Source organism: Erythrolamprus reginae, chromosome 1 (assembly GCF_031021105.1).
Source record: "Erythrolamprus reginae isolate rEryReg1 chromosome 1, rEryReg1.hap1, whole genome shotgun sequence".
Taxonomy (NCBI): domain Eukaryota; kingdom Metazoa; phylum Chordata; class Lepidosauria; order Squamata; family Dipsadidae; genus Erythrolamprus; species Erythrolamprus reginae.
Genome location: NC_091950.1, coordinates 136029218 through 136054028, shown reverse-complemented (window position 1 = coordinate 136054028; position 24811 = coordinate 136029218). Strand labels below are relative to the sequence as shown.

General features: G+C 40.4%; 1 protein-coding gene across 3 annotated transcripts in view; it reads left to right on the top strand.

The window, feature by feature from the left end:
- The first annotated feature begins 3030 nt into the window (after window positions 1-3030).
- CPT1A (carnitine palmitoyltransferase 1A) overlaps window positions 3031-24811 on the top strand; it is a 57145-nt gene continuing 35364 nt past the window's right edge. Inside the window, exons 1-8 of one of the 3 annotated variants that reach the window (XM_070766061.1) lie at window positions 3031-3214; window positions 10340-10397; window positions 12270-12422; window positions 13854-13993; window positions 15675-15846; window positions 20494-20595; window positions 23117-23254; window positions 24389-24466. In XM_070766061.1, the coding sequence (XP_070622162.1) occupies window positions 12282-12422; window positions 13854-13993; window positions 15675-15846; window positions 20494-20595; window positions 23117-23254; window positions 24389-24466 (771 nt within the window). In that variant the 5' untranslated portion in view covers window positions 3031-3214; window positions 10340-10397; window positions 12270-12281. Of the gene's footprint in view, window positions 3215-3353; window positions 3373-10339; window positions 10398-12269; window positions 12423-13853; window positions 13994-15674; window positions 15847-20493; window positions 20596-23116; window positions 23255-24388; window positions 24467-24811 lie in introns of those variants that run through there. The other 2 variants (XM_070766046.1, XM_070766053.1) reach the window with 2 other exon arrangements.

The following is a 24811-nucleotide window of genomic DNA, read 5'->3' as shown; positions in this document are numbered from 1 at the left end:
TGGGTCTATTTTTACTGTCTTTCTGCATAGTTATTTTTTTGTTTTTAACTTAAATGATACCAAATGGGGGTTAGGGGAAGAGACAACACAATCCAGTCTTGAAAAGACAGGAGAGTCCTATGTCTGACTCATCCCATTCATGTTGCAGTGGCCTCATTTAGAGATATTTTCTACTGGTTGGGGTCATGAGGTGTGGGGCATAGCAAACCAAGCAAAATGGGGAAACAATTTACTGATCGTGACTGGCACATTTACGCAGCAGGGGCAGGATAGAGAATGGAGACTGGAAAGGTCATATTGACAGTATTTTCTGCTGATTCATGGATGGATTGATGGACACTATTTTAAGTTGGGAAAAGATGAAATCTAATCTGCCAATAAGATCAAACAGGATGCCAGAGTAAAAGAGATGCAAAAACGGGGAAAACTTGTAACAACAATTTGATAAGAAAACCATAAAGTAAGTGAACAAACTACAGCAGATGTATTCTAACTTGGCAACTTTGAGACTTATTTTATTTATTTTATTTATTTATTTGTTTTGTCCAATACACAATAATACACAATGAAGGTTTTAGAGGATATATTCAAATAGAATATATTAAAGAAAGAAGAGAAAATATAGGAGTAAAATATAACTAGAGATCAGAGCAGAATAGAAGAGATACAGTATAAGGGACAGAAAAGATAGAAGAGATATAGGAGAGACTATAGGACAGGGGACGGAAGGCACTCTGGTGCACTAGGAGTTGAAGTCCACAAGTCTTAAAGTTGCCAAGTTTGGGGACCCCCTGAACTACAGCAGTTCTCTATTGCAGGCAAAAGTACTTGCAAGTGGACAGCTCCTAATAGTGGATGAAGAGCACTTGTTCTCAATTTTTTGTAGTAAACAAGAAAATCAGATGACATTGTGTGTAAACATTGGAAGATAAAGAATAAAATACAGTTTTATCTGGATTCACTGTAAAATTATTTCTGTGAAACTCACTATGATAATGGCCTTCTGGTAATGAAGGAGTTTCTACCTTAGCATAATTGAACATGGGCAAAATTGCCTCTGTTCTTGACATTTGTCTCACATTCAATCCTGCTTCCTTTTCAACTTAAATTATGAAGAAAGCTATTACCTGCATAAACTGATAGCAGAGGACACTTAGTTCAATCCCAATTCACTGGGTGGCATTTATTACCTTCGCTTTTCCTTCTTTAAACCAATTAGAAACATTTTTTCTGTTTTACTATATTGATGTAGCTGTAGAGAAATCAAGAGTAGGAAGCACTTAATAAATAGGGACTTAATAAAACAATATTTACTTTAAAACACAATGCTGTAACAGCATTCCCGGTACATCCAACAGACTGTTCTAATCTTAAAATACCTACAGATGTTTGGGATATTAGCTCTTCCCTTGTTCAGTGCAACTTTGGAAAACTGCTGTAAAGAACCCAAGGGTCTTTGGTTAGTCTCAAAAACATTAAAAAAATATTTTCCTCCATGAACCGAATCACACCCTTGTGTTCCCAGCATCTTGCTGATCAAACCCCTTATTCTCATGGGCATTTTTAGGGCCCTGATTAGACAATGGCATTGGCATAGCATGTTCTGGGTCCCTCAAAGGGGCCATGCTATCTATCTATCTATCTATCTATCTATCTATCTATCTATCTATCTATCTATCTACCTACCTACCTACCTACCTACCTACCTACCTATTAGTCAATTAGTATTACAGTATGCATTAATATAACATAAGTAGAAAGTAGTGATAGAAAGGATAAAAAGACAGTAGGACGGGGCAGCAGGCACAAAGGTGCACTTACACACACCCCTTACAGACCTCTTAGAAAAGGGGAGAGGTCGATTGTAGATACTGTAAGGTTGAAGATCTTGGGGTTGGGGGAAGAAACAACAGAGTCAGGTAATGAATTCTAGGCATTGACCACTCTATTACGGAAATCATATTTTCTGCAGTCTAGTTTGCAGCTATTTACATTTACTTTGTATCTATTATGTGGCGTTTTTGTTAAATTATACCTCCCTTCTTTCAAGATGCACTTTTGGTAGCACTTTGCCACAACTCACCTGCCTAAAATCAGACAGGCACTGCCTCCCACCATTCTAAGAGCCTTTCTGGTGCAGTAGTTAGAGGGCAGTACTGCAAGCTGCTTCTGCTGATCACCGGCTGCCAGCAGTTTGGCAGATCGAATCTCAGTAGGCTCAAAGTTGACTCAGCCTTCCATCCTTCCAAGGTCGATAAAATGAGGACCCAGATTGTCCGGGGCAATATGTTGACTCTGTAAATTGCTTTGAGAGGGCTGTAAAGCACTGTGAAGCAGTATACAAGTCTAAATGCTATTGCTAAATGCTGCATTCCTGCGGCTGACTGGACCTTATCGGGCACAGTGGAAAATCCAGTTTTCTCGAACTGGAAGGTTCAGTTTCTTCGCATTCTAGCCTAGGGACAAGCTAAGACCGGACCTCCAGATGAGGGGGGGAAACAGGTCGGCTGGGAAGTGTGCAAGTTGCAACTGGCCCCATTCTTGCCTCCGTAAGGCTGCTCTTTCGTACTGTAGCCGGCACTTCTGACAGACCCGTTGCGCGGTCTGCGCCTGAAAGGGGCACCCATTTCAAGTTTTCAACGCTTTTTAATAAGACTTTCAACAGCAGGCGGCGAGAGATGCATCAGCAGGCCTCGGCGGCACTCAATAGGGCTCGGAGGGGAAAAAAGAAGTCTCCGTCAGCCGTACCGTAGAGAAGGGGTCTTCAACAACCTTGGCAACTTTAAGACTTGTGGACTTCAACTCCTAGAGTTCCTCAGCCAGCATTGCAGGCTGAGGAACTCTGGGAGTTGAAGTCCACAAGTCTTAAAGTTGCCAAGGTTGTCGGAGACCTCAGCGGTAGAGGTCTCGAAAGGAGTCCCGGCCACGCCCCTTTCCTTTCCGCTCCCCCCTCGCCGCACTTTCTGCCCGCAGTCCAGTCCCCGCCCCAAGAGGAGCAAGGCCGCTCTTTCCTCCGGCCGTCGCCGCCTCTTTTGGCCCCGCCTCTTGTGTTTGGCAGGTTGGCCAATCCAGCCCGAGCCGGCAAACGGGTCGCTGTGCCGCGCGTGGGTTTCCCCCAGCCCGCCTCCCCCACCCCGTCGCTCTCTTTTGCTTCTTGGCGCTGGCGGAGGCCGGGCGCGCTTTCCTTCCGTCTGCTTTGCTGGACAGCGGTACGGTAAGTGACGCTCCCGCCCACCCCCCGCTCCACAGACACGCATCGCCCTCGCCTCGTTTGTGTCTTCGCCGATCTCGCGCCTTCCGCTCCCTTTTCCTTTCGTTGCTTTTGCAGAAAACGAGACGCGCCGGCGGAGCGGAAAGTAGTTGGCGTGGACGGTAATGCTTTGAATCCGTAGCGGGTTGAAAGCGGGATGGGCAGGTGCCGGGCTGGCGGGGTCTGGAGCGTGTTTGGCTTCTGTCGCCTGGGGGATCGTGTGCACGCCAGCGTTTCTTCCCCCGCCGGGAGCTCCTTCTGCGGGGCTCTCCAAAGGAGTGGGGCGACTTAGGAGCACCAAATGACCAGATCCCGAATCCGGAGCTCCTGGTGGAGGAAGGAAAGAAGGAGGGAGGGAAGGAAGGAAGGAAGGTACAGAGAATATATGTATGTATATGTGTGTGTGTTTATATATGTACAGTATGTATGTATGTAACATATTTTGCTGATAATGAAAATGAATATGAAAATATATATGAAAAGGAACACACACACACACACATATGTATGTATGGAAGGAAGGAAGGAAGGAAGGAAGGGACGGACAGAGAGAGAGAATATATGTATGTATATATGTATGTATATGTGTGTGTGTTTATATATGTATGAAAAGGAACACACACACACAGGTATGTATGTATGTATGTACATATAACCGGCTTCTCCCTGCTTGTTTCTCTGGGGATTTGCATGAAGCAAGGAATCGTGACTCCCAGGCGCTCACCTTGGAGGAACTTTTGACTTCTGCCTGTCATCTTCATCCTCAGCTTCAGGCAGTCCTCCACTGTAGGCCACCTTGGGAGAGTCTCTTCCCTCTCTACTTCAATGTGGAATGGGGTGGTGGTGTTTCTTTAAAGAAGGCAAGGGATTGAAGATGACCTGACTCAGGACATGAGTTGAGAAGGGCCACATCGCTGGAATATTTTTTTTATTTATTTCAAGGCTGTATTGGTGACTGTGTATTGCCAAGGATTTAACTTAAGCATTCATGGTTTCATGTTCATTGGGGCATAAGACTTTATAGTAGTGGAGCACAGAAACCTACCTTGGCCTAGAATTATAATGGGAATGGGATTGGAAGGTCAAAGGAAGCTTCTGCCCCTAGGCATCCTAGTTTCACACAGAGCCCTACCCCCTTGTTTATAGCTTTCACAACTGCCAGTTGAGGATTGTAGGAAATGTAGTCCAACCCACACACAAGCATCGCCCTGCTATCTTCTCATTTGTGTTGAGAAATTGGGAAATGTTCCAGCAAGGAACAACACTATTAAGGAACTTTTACTGTACTCACGTGTTGTCCTTACTGGGATAGATGCGTTTGCTTAATATTAAATCATCCAGTTAAACTCTGTGATTTCTTTTTGTTCAAAAGCTTTCTATGGCAATGTTTACAAGATAAAACAGTCATATGGTAATCCCCTCTTAATGCATGAAACAGAAATACATTTTCTACTTAAACTGCTTACTCTTACACTGTCTTCTCTTCCCTCCCCTTTCAAACCAAATTTTATGAAAACAAGCATACATTTTAGTCATACTGATTCGAGGGCATAACCAAATAAGTGGGAGTATGTCTTAGGAAAATGCTATTTTAAAATTACATTTTCTGAAACTAGCTGCTGTTCTATTTTTAAATGAATCTTTCTTCCCCAGGTTTCAGAAATGGAAATAAAAACAAATGAATTCAGTACTACATGACATAAAACGTGGAATGTTCATGCTATAAATGTAGCTTTTTTAGAGAAGCTGTTTTAGCTTTCCTTTGTGTTACTGTACAGTATTTCAAATTTTATATTCAGGAAAGAGAAAATATTAGCTAACAATATAGAGTATACCAAACTCTTCTTACTCCTAAAAGAAATTACATATTTTAAAATTATCAGTTCATGTTCTGAGTCATATTGACATTTTACAGAAATGCAAGTATTTTAAATTAATCAACTGATTTTAAGTTAGATAAGCAAAATGAGAACTCTTTAAAAGATTAATCTCCAGAATATGCCAAATTTCTTAAGCAAAATTGATCTGCTTAAAAAGGGCATGTTTCATACAAACAATTTAAAAAGACCGGATATATCTCTAATGAACATGTATTTCTGGAGTTTAGGTCAACAGAGTTAGGCAGGTGTAAAGATGCATTGTGAGATAGAATATGATATATAATCACAGGTCATTGTATACGGTAAATCTATCCCTATAAGTCTTTAACAATCTGGAACTTTCAGTTCTACTGCCAAGAAATACCTGAGCTTTCTGATGCATGTGACACTGAGAAAGCAAATAATATTTTACAAATATTTAGGATTAAAAAAGGTGTTTTAATATAATGTAGGTGCAGGTTAAAGCTTCATCCCATATTATTGATTTATGACCTGTTGCAACGTGGGTAAATGGGCATAAACTACACTTTGATTCTTGCATAACTGGAATAGCTAGATGAGCAAGCAGAATGTTCACTGTTTCATCTTATTGTTTTTAATAAGTGCTGGAATTTTTGAGAGACACAGAATTATGTAGTTCACGGTGTAGTTGAAATCACTATACAGGCCAGTGATGGCAAACCTTTTTTGCACAGAGTGCCCAAACCGGAACGCATGCAGGAGTGTCGGAAATCCAAAGGCCAGCTGTCCGGTGCGCATACGTGCACTGGATAGTTTCTGGCGTGCGCAAAGACCAGCTGGCCAGCACACATGCGCAACACTGTAAACAGCAGCTTGTGACAGTAAATGTGTGCACAGAGGGGCTCTGTGTGCCATCTATGGCACGCGTGCAATAGGTTCACCATCACAGATATAGGCAAAGTAATGATTGCAACTATAATGAACCAGTACTGTATGCATAATGCTTTTATAATAGGATCATGTAATTTCATATATAAATTCAGAATAGATATTGCATAGTATCCAGCGGTTTATGGGTTGGGTTTGTTTGCAAATAAAGATTGTTAACTCCAACCTATTTTCCCATGTCTCAGGCTCCAGGATTGCAACATGGGCAGTGAAACTTTCCTTCCCATACAATTCATCCCACTCAGGAGTAAATTGAGCTCAGTGGAGCTTCCTTATTAAGTCTAAATTCTGTCTTTTCAAATCTGTCTCTTATCCCCTGAGCTGCCTCTCTGAAAGCCTGGTCTCTTCTGTGGATGCCCCAAAATACTCGTGGTTGTTTCAAGCAACTGGAGGGGAGGGAGCCTACAGCAGCGGCTAATAGTAGCTAGGCAAATTCCAAACCTGACTTTGTCAACACCTTTAATGAGATGTCATCAAATGGAACACCGAAATTCAAATGTAGGTTAGGCAAATGTGACATTATGAAAGCATGCTTTTTAATGTGGTTAGTGAGGCATTCTCATACTATAGTGAGTAAGTATGTTGGGAGAAGTAATACTGTATTTAATACAGCACTATTTGGATATTTTTAAATAGATATCTTCAGTAGAAGTTTTCTAAATCTGTCCCTGAAGTAGCAAATTCAGCGATCCTGTTCGTATCTGAGTTATTTTCTGAATTCTGAACTGGGGTTTAAAAACTTAAATACAGTAGTCCCTCGCTATACCGCGCTTCACCTACTGCGGCTTCACTTCATCGCGGGTTTCTGAGGAAGGTGATCGGCAGATTTAAACAGCCCGCCGAACTCGATCGGCAGGTTTTTTAAAAAAAATATATATCTAAAATTGTAAATACTGTATTTAAATACTGTATCTAAAATAAATACTGTGTGGGAAGGGTTTATAAACACTTAAAACAATGAAAACTTACCAAACAATTACCATATAAATACTTAAATAAGTACTATCAGTCGATAAATTCCCCATTGCGGATTTCACCTATCGCGGCCAGGTCTGGAACGTAACACCAGCGATAGGTGAGGGACTACTGTATTCAAATTCATCCAGTATCACAGGAGAGGTGTCACAGCCTAGATGAGGGGTGTCAAACTCATGTTGCAGTCATGTGTCATATCAGGACTCCTCCCCCCCCTTTGCTAAACCGGCATAGGCATGGCCAGCACATGACCCATCCAGCCCACCTGCTGGGAGTTTGACAGCCCTGGCCCAGATGGAAGTCTGGGATCAGACTTACTGTACTTTATTTCTCCTGCAGCACGTTGATTGCTGGATGGTTTCCCCCTGCCAGGTGACCTGCTGAAGAGGGAGAGCAGCACAGCTGGATCAGCCAGTTGTTTGTCTTACCAAGTGCTACATACACAAAGCAGGACAACTGTTTAGCTGTAAGGAACAACAGGGACACTAAAGGCAGAAGTAACTAATGGAAAAATGCCCTGTTTCAGGACAAGAGATTCCTAATGAAGGTTAGGGGCAAAAGTGTTCATAAAAATCATATAAGCAATCATTCAGAAAGCTGGCAGGTAGCTTAAGGCAGTGTTTCCCAATCTTGGTAACTTGAAGATATCTGGACTTCAATTCCCAGAACTCCCCAGCCAGCAAATGCTGGCTGGGGAATTCTGGGAGTTGAAGTCCAAATAGCTTCAAGTTGCCAAGGCTGGGAAACACTTAAGGGATATGTATAGGTGAGACCAAACAGCCTTGCTTTAATTTGGATTCTTGCAGTGAGGTGAAGGAGGTTAGTCTCAGTGACAAAGTGGCTTCTTCCAATTGTATGATTCAGTGAAAAAGTATAAATCTATACTTTTAGAAACATAGAAGATTGATGGCAGAAAAAGGCCTCACAGTCCATCTAGTCTGCCCTTATACTATTTCCAGGCATGGGGGAACTAAGACATTTCCCCCGGGCATATACAATTTATGAATGGTATGTCTGTATGTATGTTTGTTTAGGAAATGGGGTTTTTAAAATATTTTTAAACTGTAATTTAGATTTGTTGTAAATTGTTTCATTTTGTTGTGAGCCGCCCTGAGTCTGCGGAGAGGGGCGGCATACAAATCTAAATAATAAAATAAATAAATAAAAATAATAAATAAATATGTTTATCCCAGGCATGTTTAAATTCAGTTACTGTAGATTTACCAACCACGTCTGCTGGTGGTTTTTTCCAAGCATCCACTTCTCTTTCAGTAAAATAATATTTTCTCACGTTACAGTACTTCTAATCTATTCTCCAAGGGTTGGTGGTGGACTTTAACATATCCATAAAACATTAATTTCAAACAGTTTAGATACTGGCAGGCTCAGGCTGTTGTCATATGCATGAAGGGGAGCAGGTGCTACTTCTGGGCCAATTTGCCATTCATAAATCTTTTGAATCTATGCATAATAATAATAATAATAATAATAATAATAATAATAATAATAATTATTATTATTATTATTATTATTATTATTATTATTATTATTTATTAGATTTGCATGCCATATGAATGTGTCCCATGAACGTAGTATGACTTACTCTTGAATAAAGGAGGACTGGGCTGTTCAGCAGAATATGAAGAAACCCATTTCCTTCTTTCTTGGGTATTTATGGATGCAGTCGTCTGATGGCAGCTTTTAAAGGGAGAATGAGGTTGACACTTATGGATAAAGGTTCCAGGGGGGGGGGAAAGGATGCTGCTTGGGTGGGATCCAATGCTTGCCATTCCATCCATTAATACTGAGGCTTGTCAGTTATTTTGACAAGGATGGTTACGTATCTCCTCTAGCTCCAGGTCAACCCTGGAGCACCAGAAGATCTGGTACGTGGGCTTCTCATATTGTTCAGAAAAGGGCAAGAAACAGATGGCAGGAAGCGCTTCCTCTCTCCTTTGGAATTTACAAATGCAGGTGGTCTTCCTCGTCTTAATTATTGGAAACTAATATCGTAACTCTGATTTTTTTTTAGTTAGATATTTTAAAGACTTATTTTGTTTGCAGCACTGCAGGGGGGGGGGGGGGAGATCAGGAACAATTATACCAGAGTTTTATTTTTATGATCCTGGCACCCAGATTTGCCATGGTGGTGCTAGCTTGAATGTAACTTAGCTAGCTGTGGATTGCTTTTGAATTGTTTTTTACCCCCGTGCCTTTTGAACGCGTGATACCTTCGGAGCGTTTCCTAGTTCGCTGCAGGGACTGAAAGACCAACTAAACAGTTTGCAGTCCGGTCGTGTTTTGTGCATCAGCGTAACCTTTTACCTACTTTTCCGAAGCGTCTCATGTGATCCTTCCCTGCTGCGGTGGAAGGGCGGGGTTTCAAGAAGTTGCTGCTTTTGAGAAAGAGGTTTTCAAACGCCTTACTCAATACCTCCATAAACTGAATCACTAGTTGTTGGGGTTTTTTTTAATGGTAACGGGTGGGAAGACAAGGGGGTGGGCTAAGCATATCGTACGTATTTCTTACTTGCCTTGCAATAAGCAAAGGGGATCTCTTCCTGATAGCACTCGGGCTCACGGAAATGATTCAGTTGCACAAAAATAGAGCTAGCAACTTGCACAGTACATATAATTTTCCACTTCGAAAAAATAGAATGCATTGTTACACATTGCAGTTGAAGAAATAGGCAGCTCTGGAGATCGAAGTAAGGCTCTGTAAACAGTTGGAATATAAAAAGTAGTCCACCACGTGATCCCATATACTTGTACTATTTGGGCACATTGTTTATTCGTGCTTATTATTTGAATCCGCTTAGTTTCACAGAAGCACAAGCCGACTTTCAGAAACAGAACTGGAGGCTGATTTGTTTAAAATACAACCTGATCCGGAATTGCAGGAAGCCTCGTGCAGATCTAATGTTGCACGTTCAATATGGCTGATTACTTAAATCAAGAAATACTCACTTTATTGAATTACAGTAATATGTATTATATGTCAATGAGTTTCATCCCGTACTCGTTAACAGTTATTGCAGATTTTATAAATGCAAGACTGAAATTTTAGGGCCTCAGTACTAAATTTGAAGCTGCTGAAAATTAACGTTCCCGTGCTGTAAACTAGAGAACATTGCAAGTTAAAAAATAACCTTGTTCTTCAAGATAGTAGTGTCATCCAGGCATTTGCATATATTATCAGTGTAGATACGGTTTTCCTTTTTTGCATCAGTCTATTTTTCCTACTGCTGGGGTTGCATTTTTCTTATACTGTAGTCCTGATGTTTGAATTTGAGCTAACAGGCTTTTATTTGGTCTTGCAATTCAGGTTGAAGAGATCTCAAGGAAAACAATAGCTGCATATATTCTTGCTTAGTGTACACTTGGTGAGTAGGACTCTATTTCTTTATGAACCGTCCTGTGTTTTTTTTCAGTAAGTGCCATCAATAATAGGATAAGTGTTACTGATATAGAAAATTTGTAAACCTATATTGATGCTATTGTATGAAAAAAAATAAGATACCAGCCTTGTATTTACTCTTCCACTTTGCTTCTTTCCCAGCATGATCTGAAGCTATGGGCTTTGCCAAATAATATGTCAGCAGTGCTAAAAGAAATTTCCTCTTAGTCTCACTGGAGAGATTTGATGGCACTTCTGCATTCCTTGGGCAGTGTGATATTTATTGCATTTCTAAATTGAGACGCATGCTCTGTAATGCTATGGCCTTTTACCTAGTTTTCTGGGACAAAACACATGACCACTTCAGAAATGTGGAGGCGGAGAAAGACTGCAGTAGACAATGAAACCTCTTTTACTATCCAGAGAATGATCTTGAAAAAGAATGAAGTTTGCATTGTTGCAATTGCTTCCCCCCCCCCAAAAAAATTGTTGAATCATGTTTCATAATCAAGACTAGCAACATTAAAGAACTTTCTTGTGAAAAGCAAATATTTAGAATGATACACAGTTAAAGGAATTGGAGACTGAGGAAATGCTATTTAGGCAACATGACAGTTGTGTTTGTCTCCGTTTTGGTTGTATTTATACCTTGTGGAATTACTTCATATATGGGGAAGTTGAATGGGACATAAGCTTTATGTGTGACAGAAAAGTAAAAAATAATTAACAAACTTACCATAAAAATAGTTTGACTGGCTAGAGATAAAATATGTACAATTTACATGCAAATGTGTTTAATCCATCTGCTAAATCTTTAAAACAAGGCTTCTGAAATTTGCTGTTCTCTGGGTTTGTTTGGACTACTGTACCACTCTCAGAAATCCTAGAAAGATCAACACTTAAAGATCTTAGCTAAGCCACTATCTTAGATTGCATACAAATGTGTGTCTCCCTCTTATTTTTCTGTATACCTTTGGAATTAATCATGTATGCTTCATTGCCCTCTATCCATAATGCTGAGGTACTGAAGGGGAGAAGACTTTCCATAGGTATACAGTATTTTGTTTTGTTAGTAACTTTTCAGTATAAAATGTGTAGTGGTCAATTCCTCAGTATCCAGAGTAATTTGACCCTGAAATTTCAACTCTTGATATAGTGAATGTTTAAGGATCTTAAGATAGTATTACATTATTATGTCAATTATTGCTGTTTCTGTCCTCCTTTGGCATGCTGTGCTTGTTCCCTTTTGGTTGTTTCTAATTTTTTAAACATTTATAAAACTTAAGTACTAAAAGTTAGAACTGAAAAGTCAAAACAAGAAAAATAAATAAAAATGAAAACCACCAGGAACAGTGCAATACAACATAGCTAAAATTGCTTATGATTAAAATAGCCTAGAAATGTTTATTTCTCAGTAAGAAAGCCTCTCGGAAGAGCATTTCACCATGTCACTTCTTACAGTTCTCGGAAGATTTATCAAACCTAAACCACAATATTCTTCTAGAATAATTTCTATATCCTGTTTGACAGCAGCCTATAGCAGTGATGGGAAACTTTTTTTGGTTCTCATGCCAAAAGGGTGTGTGTGTGCTAGCATGCATGCACATGCCCTCACCCCTTCCTTCTCCCACACACATGTGCACCTACATGCGCTGCACAGGTGCACAGTCCCCATCCTTGTGTGTGTGCACAGGTCTCACTGAAGCCTAAAACTAAAAAAATTGAAAATTTGTAGAACAGTGTAATCAGCTCACACGTCCTGTCTGGTATACCTGGGAGCATTAACATTTTGTTTCCAATTTAATAACTCATGCCAAAAAATTGCCACTGACTTTTAAAATGTTCTTTCATTTGGCAGATATATTTAAGAATGGCGGAAGCCCATCAAGCAGTTGCGTTTCAGTTTACAGTAACACCAGATGGAATTGATTTGCGCATGAGCCATGAAGCACTTAGGCAAATCTACCTATCTGGCCTATATTCTTGGAAGAAGAAGTTCATCAGATTCAAGGTAACGGAGATAAACCCAGACTTGTATTTGGGGCAGGGCATGCAACAAACAGCCAATGCTATACATCCGTATTATATGATATCAGCTGCTCAGAGTCCTTCTGGAGTGAGTGGCATATAAATACAATAAATAAAATAAATTAATTAATAAGCTATGAAACAATTATGGATACCCCATCTCCTGTGTTTTAAATTCTATGAAAGAAAAATGAAATTCTAGAAATAATTAGGATACTTCAAGATTTTTAAAAGTTTCCTATACATATCTGTATTTCTTTACCTTCATATTATGGTCAGGCAACCATTGGTATTACCTTCTTTCCATTGAGAGTTTTGCTTCACACTGTCCATTAAATAATTTTTTTAACTGATAGAAAATGTATTCTGTAACATTGTTTTGGATGCCTGAAAGTTGACTCATAGCAACTGGACTTGTTCCAGTCCACATGAGCCTGCCCTTTTCCTTCCCATTCCAATAAATATTTTTGTTAACAATGTATACTGCATACTGGACATAAAAACGTCTCAAACCAACAACAGAATAAGTACAATTTCCAGTGAATCTTCATTGACATCATTTTGAACAGTCTTTATTTCATGGCATTACATGTATCCACACCTTTGGTAAGTTGGCTTACAATTATGTAGATTGCAGCTTCCCTGCAAAACTGCCAATTATCCAGCATTTCAATATTGCTTGTCCTTTTTCTTCCCATTCCAATAAATATTTTTGCTAACAATGTATAACATATATCGGACATAAATACATTAGAAAGTGTCCAGAGATACTTTACGAGAAGAGCCCTCCACTCCTACTCACAACAGAATACCTTATGCAATCAAACTTGAAATCCTAGGCTTAGAAAGCTTAGAACTACGTCACCTTCGGCACGACCTAAGCATAGCTTACAAAATCATTTGCTACAGCATCTTTCCTGTCAATGATTACTTCAGCTTCAACCACAACAATACACGAGCACACAACAGATACAAACTCAATGTGAACCGCTCCAAACTTGACTGTAGAAAATATGACTTTAGCAACTGAATGGTTAATGCTTGGAGTTCACTACTTGACTCTAGTTTTGTCACCAAACCTCCAAAACTTTACCCTTAGACTGTTGACCTCACCCGATTCCTAAGAGGTCAGTAAGGGGCGTGCATAAATGCACCAGCGTGCCTACCCTCCCTGTCCTAATGTTACCTTTTATCAGCACCCATCTCATGTATATAAACAATGTTATATCTATGTATATTACCAATATGTACTTGACTAAATAAATAAAAAAACATAGATCTCTACAAGGCAGGCTGCATCTATATGGTAATGTCTTCCAATGTTCTGGGTCCATTCTTTGAAAGTTTATTTTGAGAATGTAAAGGGATGGTTTCAAAAATCAGAAAATAAAATATAGATATCTTCTTTTTCCAGAATGGCATAATCACAGGAGTCTATCCTGCTAGCCCTTCCAGTTGGCTCATTGTTGTAGTAGGAGTAATGTCAACTATGTATGCAAAAATAGATCCTTCACTGGGAATAATAGCTAAAATCAACCGGACCCTGGATACAACGTAAGTATACTTCTGGCCTTAATTTATCAATACCAATTAATCTATTTGACCATTTCTGGGGATGCTGAAGCATTCAAAATTTTGATTTAGAATAGAGGTGTCCTCGATTTACAAACTTTTGTTTAGAGACTGTCTGAAACTAGGATGGAGCTGAAAGAAGGGGCTTACGACCTGTACCCAAAGTTACAGCCACTGCAGTGCCTCTGTGAACACGTAAACAAAGTGTGAATGCTTGGCAATTTATTCTCCCCCCCCCCATAATAAAATGCAGGTGTTCCTTGATCTTCCAACCTCTGAAGTTGACCAAAGTAACAGTGGTGCTGAAAAAATAACTTTACAGCCTCTTTATGATCATTTACAACTTTGCAGTATCCCTCAGTCATGGAATCACTGTTACAGTCAATTATATGTTCTCCTGTGGAGGAAAGGGGTTGCAAGAATGCAAGCTGTTTTGCACATTGAAAACAGTGTGAGTGTGCTGGCAACCTGGAACTGGAAGCCATGGGCACACTACACAAGCAGCCTTTCAGCATTCACTTGAAATCTCTTTCTCTCTAATTTCTCTGTGAGGGAGAAAAAAGTGATTTCTGTAAGCAGTCTCCTTTGCCTGGCCCTTTCTCACTGCCAGGGTGATGGCATTTGCTCTTGATGCTTGGAAGACAAGACATCTTGACATTTCTTTCTCTCTGCTCTCTTGATGGAAATAGGAAGAGGAAAAAAGCAAATAATTTCTGTATCAATCAATCAAGGAATTTTTTTCCTCCCTCAGAGTAGAGATTGGAGAGGAAGATATTTTAAAAGAGTACAGTAGTACCTCTACATACGAGCTGCTCTACATGCGAGTATTTCCAGATACGAGCTAGGAGGGGAGAGACATTTCTGTTCTACTCCCGAGCTGAAATTCGGGATACGAGCCGAGCACCCACTAGGTAGCGCAAGAATCCTTGCTTTTGGTTAGAATCCTTGCTTTTGGTTATCTCGGAGGGGAAAAAAGTTATTTGTTCCAGAATACGAGTTGCCTCGAGATACAAGCTCCCTCATGGAACGAATTATGCTCGTATCTAGGGGTACTACTGTACTGTTAAATTTTGACTCTGCCTAAATGTCTGCCCTTATTGCTTCCAAAATTTGAGCCTGTGGCAGATAAAACCATACAGATTCCTTCATTTTTTGATATACACTGAAATATTTTTAATGGATTTGTAAGGATAATCACGGTGGTTTTTTCTCCTTAATATATTGTCAATGATTACAATTAATATTTATGTTTGTTGTATATTTCAGTGGAGGGATACATTATGTTTGCTGTATACCTCCATTGAAAAATAATTGCATTATCGCAATACCATTTTTCTGGACGTATTGGAGAAGGCATAATCAAAACTTTGTTCTGGTACCATTTTTAAATATAAATAAGAGAAAAATGTTTTTGAATAAGTATTCTCTGAAAACCAATAGAACTAACCTTCAGTCTATCTGTAGACTGGAAGTCATCTCACCCTCACTGTTATCTCCACCCTACTTGGGACAGTATATTTTTAATTACCAGTTTGCGTTGATTAATTTGCAGAAATTTGCAATTTTTACCCTTGTGTTCTTTTTTTTGATTAACAGACCTTATTATGGTTTTAAAATTTTGAAATTGTTGACTGATATTTTATTTTTCTCTCATTTTTAACAGTGGCTATATGTCCAATCAAACACAGAATATTGTCAGTGGGATTCTGTTTGGGACAGGGCTATGGGTGACTCTTATTTTCTCAATGAGGTACTCTTTGAAGATGTTGCTTTCATACCATGGTTGGATGTTTGCCGAGCATGGAAAGCTTTCTACAGGAACCAAGATATGGATGGTAAGATAATATTAACATATACTTGAAAGTGACATTGATATAACCTTGCCTTACTATAGCCACTGTTTGAGGATTTGTTTTCAGAAGGGCGTCCTTTATTTAAAATATGCATTTATTATTATTATCTATTAATTGGATTTATATGGCCATCCATTTAACCATAGAAAATTCGGGTGTCTAACGCCACATGACAAGTATACAGTATTTAACATTTTATAATTAAATTAATCACTTCTACAGGGGGATAGAGTTTTTTATATTGTGGAATTTTAATGATTGGATTTCACCATTGGGGAACCATATAAATGTGTTTCATAAATACATAAATAAACCATTTTGTAATTTAGGAGTGCAATGTTATTAGCTAGAGGTAGTCCTTGACTTCCAACCATAATTGAACCTGCAGTGATGGTTGTAAAGTGATCAAAGTAATTTTACAATATATATACTGGTATGTATATATTGGCTATGATTCTTATTAAGAGAATGACATAGTTGTTAAAGGGACCCATTGTTCACACTGGGCCTGTTTTTGCCAGAAACTAGAAGTAAATGCTGGTTTTTGATGAAAACAATATAATTCATGGTAACTTGATTGGGATATGGCAAACATGTGGGCTGGATGTAAAGGACCCAAAATTTGTTCACATGACCATGATATGGGGAGACTCCATCCATCAGTTCAGAATCAGGTCATAAATACCTTTTTGGAGGATCCATCATAACGTTAAACAGTTGCTAAGCAACTGGTCATAAATAGAAGACTCCCTATACTGTAAATCAGCTTTTTAGTTGTAAAGCATACCAGATCTGTTTATCTATATACAGTGATCCCCCGAGTTTCGCGACCCCGATCATTGCGAAACGCTATATCGCGATTTTTCCAGCGATGACGTCACTCCCTTCCTTCCTCATCTTTCTTTCTCTCTCTCTTTCTCTATCTTGCTTCTTCCTCTCTCACACTCTCTTCCTCCCTCTCTCATCTCTTTCTTTCCTTCTCTCTCTTTCTCTATCTCTCCCCCTCTTGCTCTCGAGCGGCAAGCGAGCAGCCGGGCGGGCGGGCAAGCAGCAAGCGAGCGGCCGAGCGGGTGACGGGCAAGCGGCAAGCGATCTTGCCTGGGCAACGGGGAAACCCCATCTTCGGCTCCTCGCTGCTGCCGCGCTGCAAGCGAGCGGCAAGCGAGCAGCCGGGCGGGCGGGCGAACGGGCAAGCGATCTTGGGGTTTCCCCTTTGCCTGGGCGGCGGGAAGACCCAGGGAAGGTTCCTTCGGCCGCCCAACAGCTGATCTGCTCCGCAGCGCGGCGGCAGCGAGGAGCCGAAGATGGGGTTTCCCCGTTGCCTGGGCAACGGGGAAACCCCATCTTCGGCTCCTCGCTGCTGCCGTGCTGCGGAGCAGATCAGCTGTTGGGCAGCCGAAAGGTCTTCCCCGCCGCCCACACGCAAACTCCACCATCTGCGCATGTGTGGCCATGGAAAACAGGACGCGCATGCGCAGATGGTGTTTTTACTTCCGTGCCGCTACATCGCGAGTTATCGATTATCGCGAGGGGTCTTGGAACGGAACCCTCGCGATAATCGGGGATCACTGTACTACTAGGACTCCTGTTTGTTGGTTTGTAACCTTCAATTGGGCAAAACAGTAGCTCATAGGGCAATGATTTTTGAATCAACATTCCTCAAATGGGCTAACTTAACAGAAAGCACCCAAAAACCATTAATCCCATGGAATTGAAATTTAGAAAAGTGGTGGCCTCTTCAATATCACTGCACTGCTACACAGTCAGCTGCGGTCACATGATTGTCATTTCCCATACTCACTTCCCACAAGTCAGGGAACTTCTGGGTTCGGCGTTCAGGAGAACGTCGAGAAGTGCCCCGGTTGTTTCGGGAGATGACAGCCAGGCGGCGGCACTTCTCAGCTTTCTCCCAAACCCGAACCCAAACTTTTGCCAAACTTTTTGGGTTCGGTGTCCCCCAGCTGTTTCGGAAGGTGACAGCTGGGCAGCAGCGCCCAGCAGAGCGCCCGTTTTTGCGATCCTGGGATTTCCCTACAGGAGGTGGGATTTTCCATGGAGGGGAGCCTCGGGGAATCCCACCAGCGCAAAAACGGGCGCTTTGGCTTGAAAAAGGGGTAAATTTTGGGCTTGCACGCATTAATTGGTTTTCCATTGATTCCTATGGGAATCATTGTTTCGTCTTACAAACTTTTTACCTTACGAACCTCCTCCCGGAACCAATTAAGTTCGTAAGACAAGGTATCACTGTATGCATGCATGTATGTATGTATGTATGTATGTATGTATGTATTTTATGTCGAATCACCCTGGTATATTAAAGGAACATCACAGTTCCTTTTTGCCTCTAGGCCCAACCCAGAGCTGATGAGGCCAGAACAAGGCCGAAATAGTGCCATCCTAGTGTCCCTTAATTTTAAAAATTTAGCAAAAAACCATGTGATACATGTATATATATATAAGAAAGTAACTGAAAATTTAAATACTTCTGTGAATAATGAAAAGCAGTTGCATACTAAATGTCTGATAGTTTACTTCAGAGATAATTTCAAGACTTTTTCATTTGAATACAGGCTGTATCTGAAGGGTAAGGCCCAGAGCATTGCTTTGTCATAGCTTAATGTTTCCATTGGCTGAGTATTTGGCATGGCCCTATAGTATATTGCTTTAAATCTGTTTTGTTTAAACAATGCTATGCTTGGGTATTGTTAACAACTGTAACTAATACATTCTGCTGTTTTTACTCCTGTTTATAAACAAGAAATTATTTACCATTACTGAAATGGAAAAGGTGTGGAGAAATTCAGTTGATAATTGCTTTCTTTCTATAAGAACTAAAATCCTTAAGTTTTTGAATAACATTTAACACATAATTGGATGGCTTGTGCCTTCCTAAATCTCATCAGATGTTTTGGATTTCCACTGTTGAAGTCTTGCACATTGAGGAGACACCAGTATAAGACAATTTGTTCTACTTTAAACATTAAATTGTCTTGACCGGCAAGATTTTCTCCTAATCCTTATTTCTCATAATTTTTTCTAATTTAATTATTAATACCGTATATATTTTTAAAATTGAGAGAGACATGTTTATCTTTATCCACGAAGTGAGGAATTTTACGTTCTGCAAAATATCAGAAATTATTTTTGTGATAGCGATGCTTTAAGAAGACAACTTTACAATGCCATGTTAAAGAGACTTCCTACTTGGAGGCAAAAAATATCTCCCATTCAGGCAGTGCCTATCGTACTGAGCCATTGTTTTCTATGAATAAGAAGGTCATGAGCCAGAATTGAACGTGGCCTGACATATTTTTCAGATATTTGTATTTATGAATATTGTCTATATGAGTAGATATAAGCAAACAGAGTAAAAACTTCCCTACTGTGATAAAATGGAAAACTAAAACATCTTCTGAGCAGTCTAAAAAATTATTTAACATTATTCAGAAACTTGATTGACATGCAGGGGTATCTGCCTGTTGGGCGTTTCCTTCTGCGTGTATCAGACAGGAACTCCAGTCTACAGCTTTCTCTGGTGATTTTGATGCTACTTTCCCTCGGCTTATGACATGTCAGCCCATCAGAATAAACCAAAATGGCTGTGGACAGAAGACAGCAAAAAACAAAAAGATGGTAGCGTGCCCACAGGAGCTGAAATTAGTCAGATCATCATGATTACTAGCACAGTAGTGCAGATCACATATCAAGAAGGACTTGTAATGGAAGTGGAAGTAGAAAATGGTAATTCAACATCGTATTAGAAAAATTTGAACCAAGCTGACTTTACCTTTGCCTTGGGCATGAGAGGAAAGCTGTGTCAAGCTGATGTGTCCTTCAGGAACAACGAGTAATGAATATTTGTGCCAGTAGTAAAGGCACATAAATGTATCCAAAGTATACTCCACATGTTTAGGAATTCTTCAAATTAGACTTTAAAAAGTTTCAGGGAGAAGTAGAACAGTGAAAGAGTGGAAATTACCCACTTACAAAACTTTCCCATCTGAAAGAATGTCAATGTCCTTTTAGCAGTTGTGCTACTAACATTTGTTGTCTGTAAAATTTTTTGAAAAGTCTTATTTATGTTGCACAGTCAGTTGTGCATACTATGGACTTTTGCAGAATTAATGAAGGTTTTTCTCCTGAAGCAGTAAAACCGGGGTTGGTAGTGGAGGGAGAACAGGGAAATATTAGATGTAATTAAAGTTCAATTAGAATTGGGAATTATCCTGCCTTAGCCAATGGCAAATATATTTTTATTAAAAGAGGATAACAGTTTCAAATTTTAAAAACTAAAGATTTATGAAATAACAGATGCATAATTTATTCTGACCATTATTTTCAGTAATGGAAGTGCAAAGGCACAATATCTTATTTTTGAAATTTTATGTTTCTTCCAAGTTGAAGTATATAGAAGCAGATTACACTAAAAAGAACAATAAAATATATAAAACAAAATACATTAGCATTTTATAAAACTACATCCTGAATGTTGTTTCATATTATGTTAACATGTAATGCTCTTTCTATATTAAAAGAATGGTGTGAGGAAAAATCATTTGCCAACACTCCTGGTGAAGATACTTTTGTCATCTAATCTGCAAAATGTTATTTTCCCTGTTTTATTTCCAGGCACTTGTGAAACTTTTCTCTGGTCGTAAACCAATGCTGTATAGCTTTCAGACCTCACTGCCACGCCTTCCTGTTCCAGCTGTAAAGGATACTGTAAATAGGGTAAGGTGAATGTTTGCATTTTTTCTCCCTAGACATCTATATCAGGGTGAAACCGCTGGGTGAGATTGTCCGAGGGCACGGGGGAATATGCTGATGATACTCAGCTGTACAGTGAACCCTCGAGTTTCGCGTCCTCGAGCATCGCGAAAGGGCTATATCGCTAGTTTTCAACCCGGAAGTAAACTCCACCATCTGCGCATGCGTGCCCTTCCACGCATGCGTAGATGGTGGAGTTTCCCCGCCGGGCAGAGGCTTCCCTGGGTCTTCCCCCTCTTGCCCCGTAAGACCCCAGCGGCGGCGTGCTTCGGGACACCCCAACTCCGCTTCCCAGGTGGGAAGCGGAGCCGGCAACAGCGTGGGCGGGCGGGCGGTGCGCGCGAGCTTCGGGACACCCCAACTCCGCTTCCCAGCTGGGAAGCGGAGCCGGCAACAGCGTGGGCGGGCGGGCGGCGCGCACGAGCTTCGGGACACCCCAACTCCGCTTCCCAGCTGGGAAGCGGAGCCGGCAACAGCGTGGGTGGGCGGCGCGCGCGAGCTTCGGGACACCCCAACTCCGCTTCCCAGCTGGGAAGTGGAGCCGGCAACAGCGTGGGTGGGCGGGCGGCGCGCGCGAGCTTCGGGACACCCCAACTCCGCTTCCCAGCTGGGAAGCGGAGCCGGCAACAGCGTGGGCGGGCGGGCGGGCGGGCGGCGCAAGTAAAAACACCATCTGCGCACGCGCAGATGGTGTTTTTACTTCCGCACCGCTACTTCGTGAAAAATCGATCATCGCTTGGGGTCCTGGAACGGAACCCTCGCGATGATCGAGGGTTCACTGTACATCTCCACCCCGTGTCTACTCAGTGAAGCAGTGGAAGTGATGTGCCAGTGTCTGGATGGGTGCTGAAAGGCTCAATCCAAACAAGACGGAGGGGCTGTGGGTTCTGCCTCCCAAGGACACCTCCATCGGTCCATCCATTATCCTGGGGGGGGGGGAATTTTTGACCCCCTCAGAGAGGGTCCGCAACTTGGGCGTGCTCCTCAATCCACAGCTGACATTGGACCATCATCTTTTGGCTGTGGTGAGGGGAGTGTTTGCCTGGTGCACCAGTTGCGGCCCTATCTGGACAGGGAGTCTCTATTCATAGTCACTCATGCCCTTATCACCTCGAGGTTCTACTACTGCAATACTTTCTACATGGGGCTACCTTTGAAGACTGTTTGGAAACTTCAAATCGTCCAGAAATGCAGCTGCATGAGCAGTTATGGGCCTTCCAAGGCATACCCATAATTCTCCAGCACGCCTCAGACTACATTGGCTGCTGATTGCCTACATGGCATCGGGCCAGATAACCTCCGGGACCACCTTCTGACGCATGAGTCCAAGCGACCGGTTAGGTCCCACAGAGTCGGCCTTCTCCAGGTCCCATCAACTAGACAATGTTGCTTGGCTGACCTAGGGGAGAGCCTTCTCTGTGGGGGTCCCAGCCCTCTGGAATCAGCTCCTCCCAGAGATTCGCATTGCCCCCACCCTCCTCGCCTTCTGTAAAAGTTTAAAGATCTATCTGTGACGCCCGGCTTGGGGCTATTAGACCCCTGGCCGACAAGTGTAGTATGTCTTGCTGTGCGAATGGGAATGAATGATTTTAAATGTTATTAGAGTTTTAAAAGTTTTTTAGCTATGTTAATTGGATTTTTAAAGATATGTATATTGTTTTGATACGTTGTGAGCTGCCCCGAGTCCTCTGAGAGGGGTGCCATACAAATCCAATAAATAAACAAATAAACTAACAAATAAATATTTTTTTTAATTTGCTTCATTTAAAGACTTGGGCGGGGGGGGACTTCCCAAAGTTAATATGGTATTTTGTTAATTTCAAATACAAGTAGAGCTGTAATTATTATTTTATTTATTCTTTGATCATATTTCTGCATTATATTTATATTGTTAAAGACCAGATATCCAAATGTTCAAATGTCCAGGTGTATATTTCAGAAAGAGTGAGTGAGTGAATGAGTAATTCGGCTATCCAGAATATCTGTTGTAAAATAATACTCAAGATGTTTTGAATATGATAGATGTATTTTTTCCTACTGAAAATGATCCAAATTGATTGTCCTTGCCATGGACTAAACAGTTATGACCTTGGGCAGTTAGAAAGAGGAAATCCAGTTCAGAAAATAGCTTAGCAGTTAATGTTAAAGGTCAAACTCAGTCCACATTTTCAGGTATTATGGCTAGGTTAAGTGAAAGAAATCAATTACCATAGTCCAGAATTTGAAAACTAACTTAAAATCAGTCACTATCTAAGTTTTAAGCCACAATTGAAACCATAGTTTTAAATTAATTGACTCCATATTATAGTTTTCCATCTTGATATAATTGGGAATAATACACATATGTGTTGCTGCTGCTGTATTGTGAAATTATTACTTGGAATATTGCTTTTACCTGTTGTTTGAAGAAAGTAAGTGTGAGGAGACATTCTTCAAATAGATCTTACTGTGTTGATGCCAACTCATTTCTTCTTAATGATTTTAGTATTTAGAATCAGTGCGTCCACTTATGAAAAATGAAGAATTTAAAAGAATGGAAGGTCTTGGAAAAGATTTTGCTGTAAACCTGGGACCAAAGTTACAGTGGTATCTGAAGTTAAAGTCTTGGTGGGCTACAAATTATGTAAGTTGGTTAATCAAGTGCTTTCATGAAATCACACTGTTTTAAGTTACACACATTTTCTTTGTTTCTCATTTAAAATTTCCGCAAGATTTACTTTGTGAAAACAAAAATGCATAACATTTTAGTGTGTGACATCTAGAAAGTAGAAAGTGATAATAGACACTTTGATGTACCCACAAAACAGACATTTTAAATAATTCTATCATACTGGCCGAGGTGGCACAGTGGGGAGAGTGCATTACTGCAGGCCACTAAAGCTGACTGCTAGATCTGCAGGTCAGCAGTTCAAATCTCATCACCAGCTTAGCCTTCCATCCTTCCAAAGTGGGTTAAATGAGGACCCGGATTGTGAGGGCAATATGCTGGCTCTGTTAAAAAGTGCTATTGATAACATGTTGTAAGCCGCCCAGAGTCGTAAGGAGAAGGGCAGCATAAAAAATTGAATAAATAAATAAATACTCAGAATATTGTCTGATACTGTTATGTAATTTTCACTAGCTCTCATCTTGTTGCTAGAATGTTAAAAACAGCTTAGGATGTCTAAATTAAACTTGCAAATTATTTGTTTTCTTGTTTATTTAGAAGATTTATAAAGCAACTAACTCAGAAGGTTTAAGGCAGTATATAAAATCAAAGCATAGCACAAAAAACACAACAATAAAAAAGATGGGGTACTTAATCACCCAATGTATTCTAGAGAAGTCAGGCACTAACTATTCTCTAGAAGGCCATAAAAATGGGAGGCATTGATGCCTTGATAGATAAGCTTTTCCAAAGAAGGGAAGCAATGAAACCTGCCTCTATCCCTCCTCGTGTTATATATCCTGATAGGAGATCTTTAGCAGGCACTTCCTCTTAGTGAAGTTAATTATTTAGCTAATCAGTGTTAGCCTAATCTCTTGGAATCCTTAATCCCAAAACTTCGAACAAATTTGCCAACATTTACTTTAATCTATATTTGACTTAGTTTCCTGGCTTGAAAGATGCAGTTTTGATATGATTTCCCAAAACAATTTGATTTCTACATAATGCCTTTTGATATTGTGTTTGAGTTTCTTTGTTGTAGGTATGTTCTGTTTGAGTTTCTTTGTTGTAGGTTCATTTCAGATCATTCAGATTTTTTCTTTGTTGTAGGTTAGTGATTGGTGGGAAGAATACATTTATCTTAGAGGACGTGGGCCTATCATGGTAAACAGTAATTACTTTGCGATGGTGAGTGAACTATTCAGTTTAACCACAAATTGGCCATTCAGCTGGAATAAGGTCATAACTAGTTTCCCAACTGACATGTGTTACCTGGATAACAATGGATCTTGCAAATCCCTTTTTTATCATCTTGGTTGGTCCTAGTAAAGGTAGATATTTCAGGGTTAATGTGCTAATGTTGTTGTCCTGTGACATCAAAATCTGGACATAGATGGAGGTATTAAAGGTATGTCGAGGGTGCAGGTTCATTCACTCATGGCAGCTTATATGTTATGACCAACATAACATTTTTGATTTTGGTGTCAATTAAACAACACATGCTCCATTGGATCATTATTTCAGAGATATTTC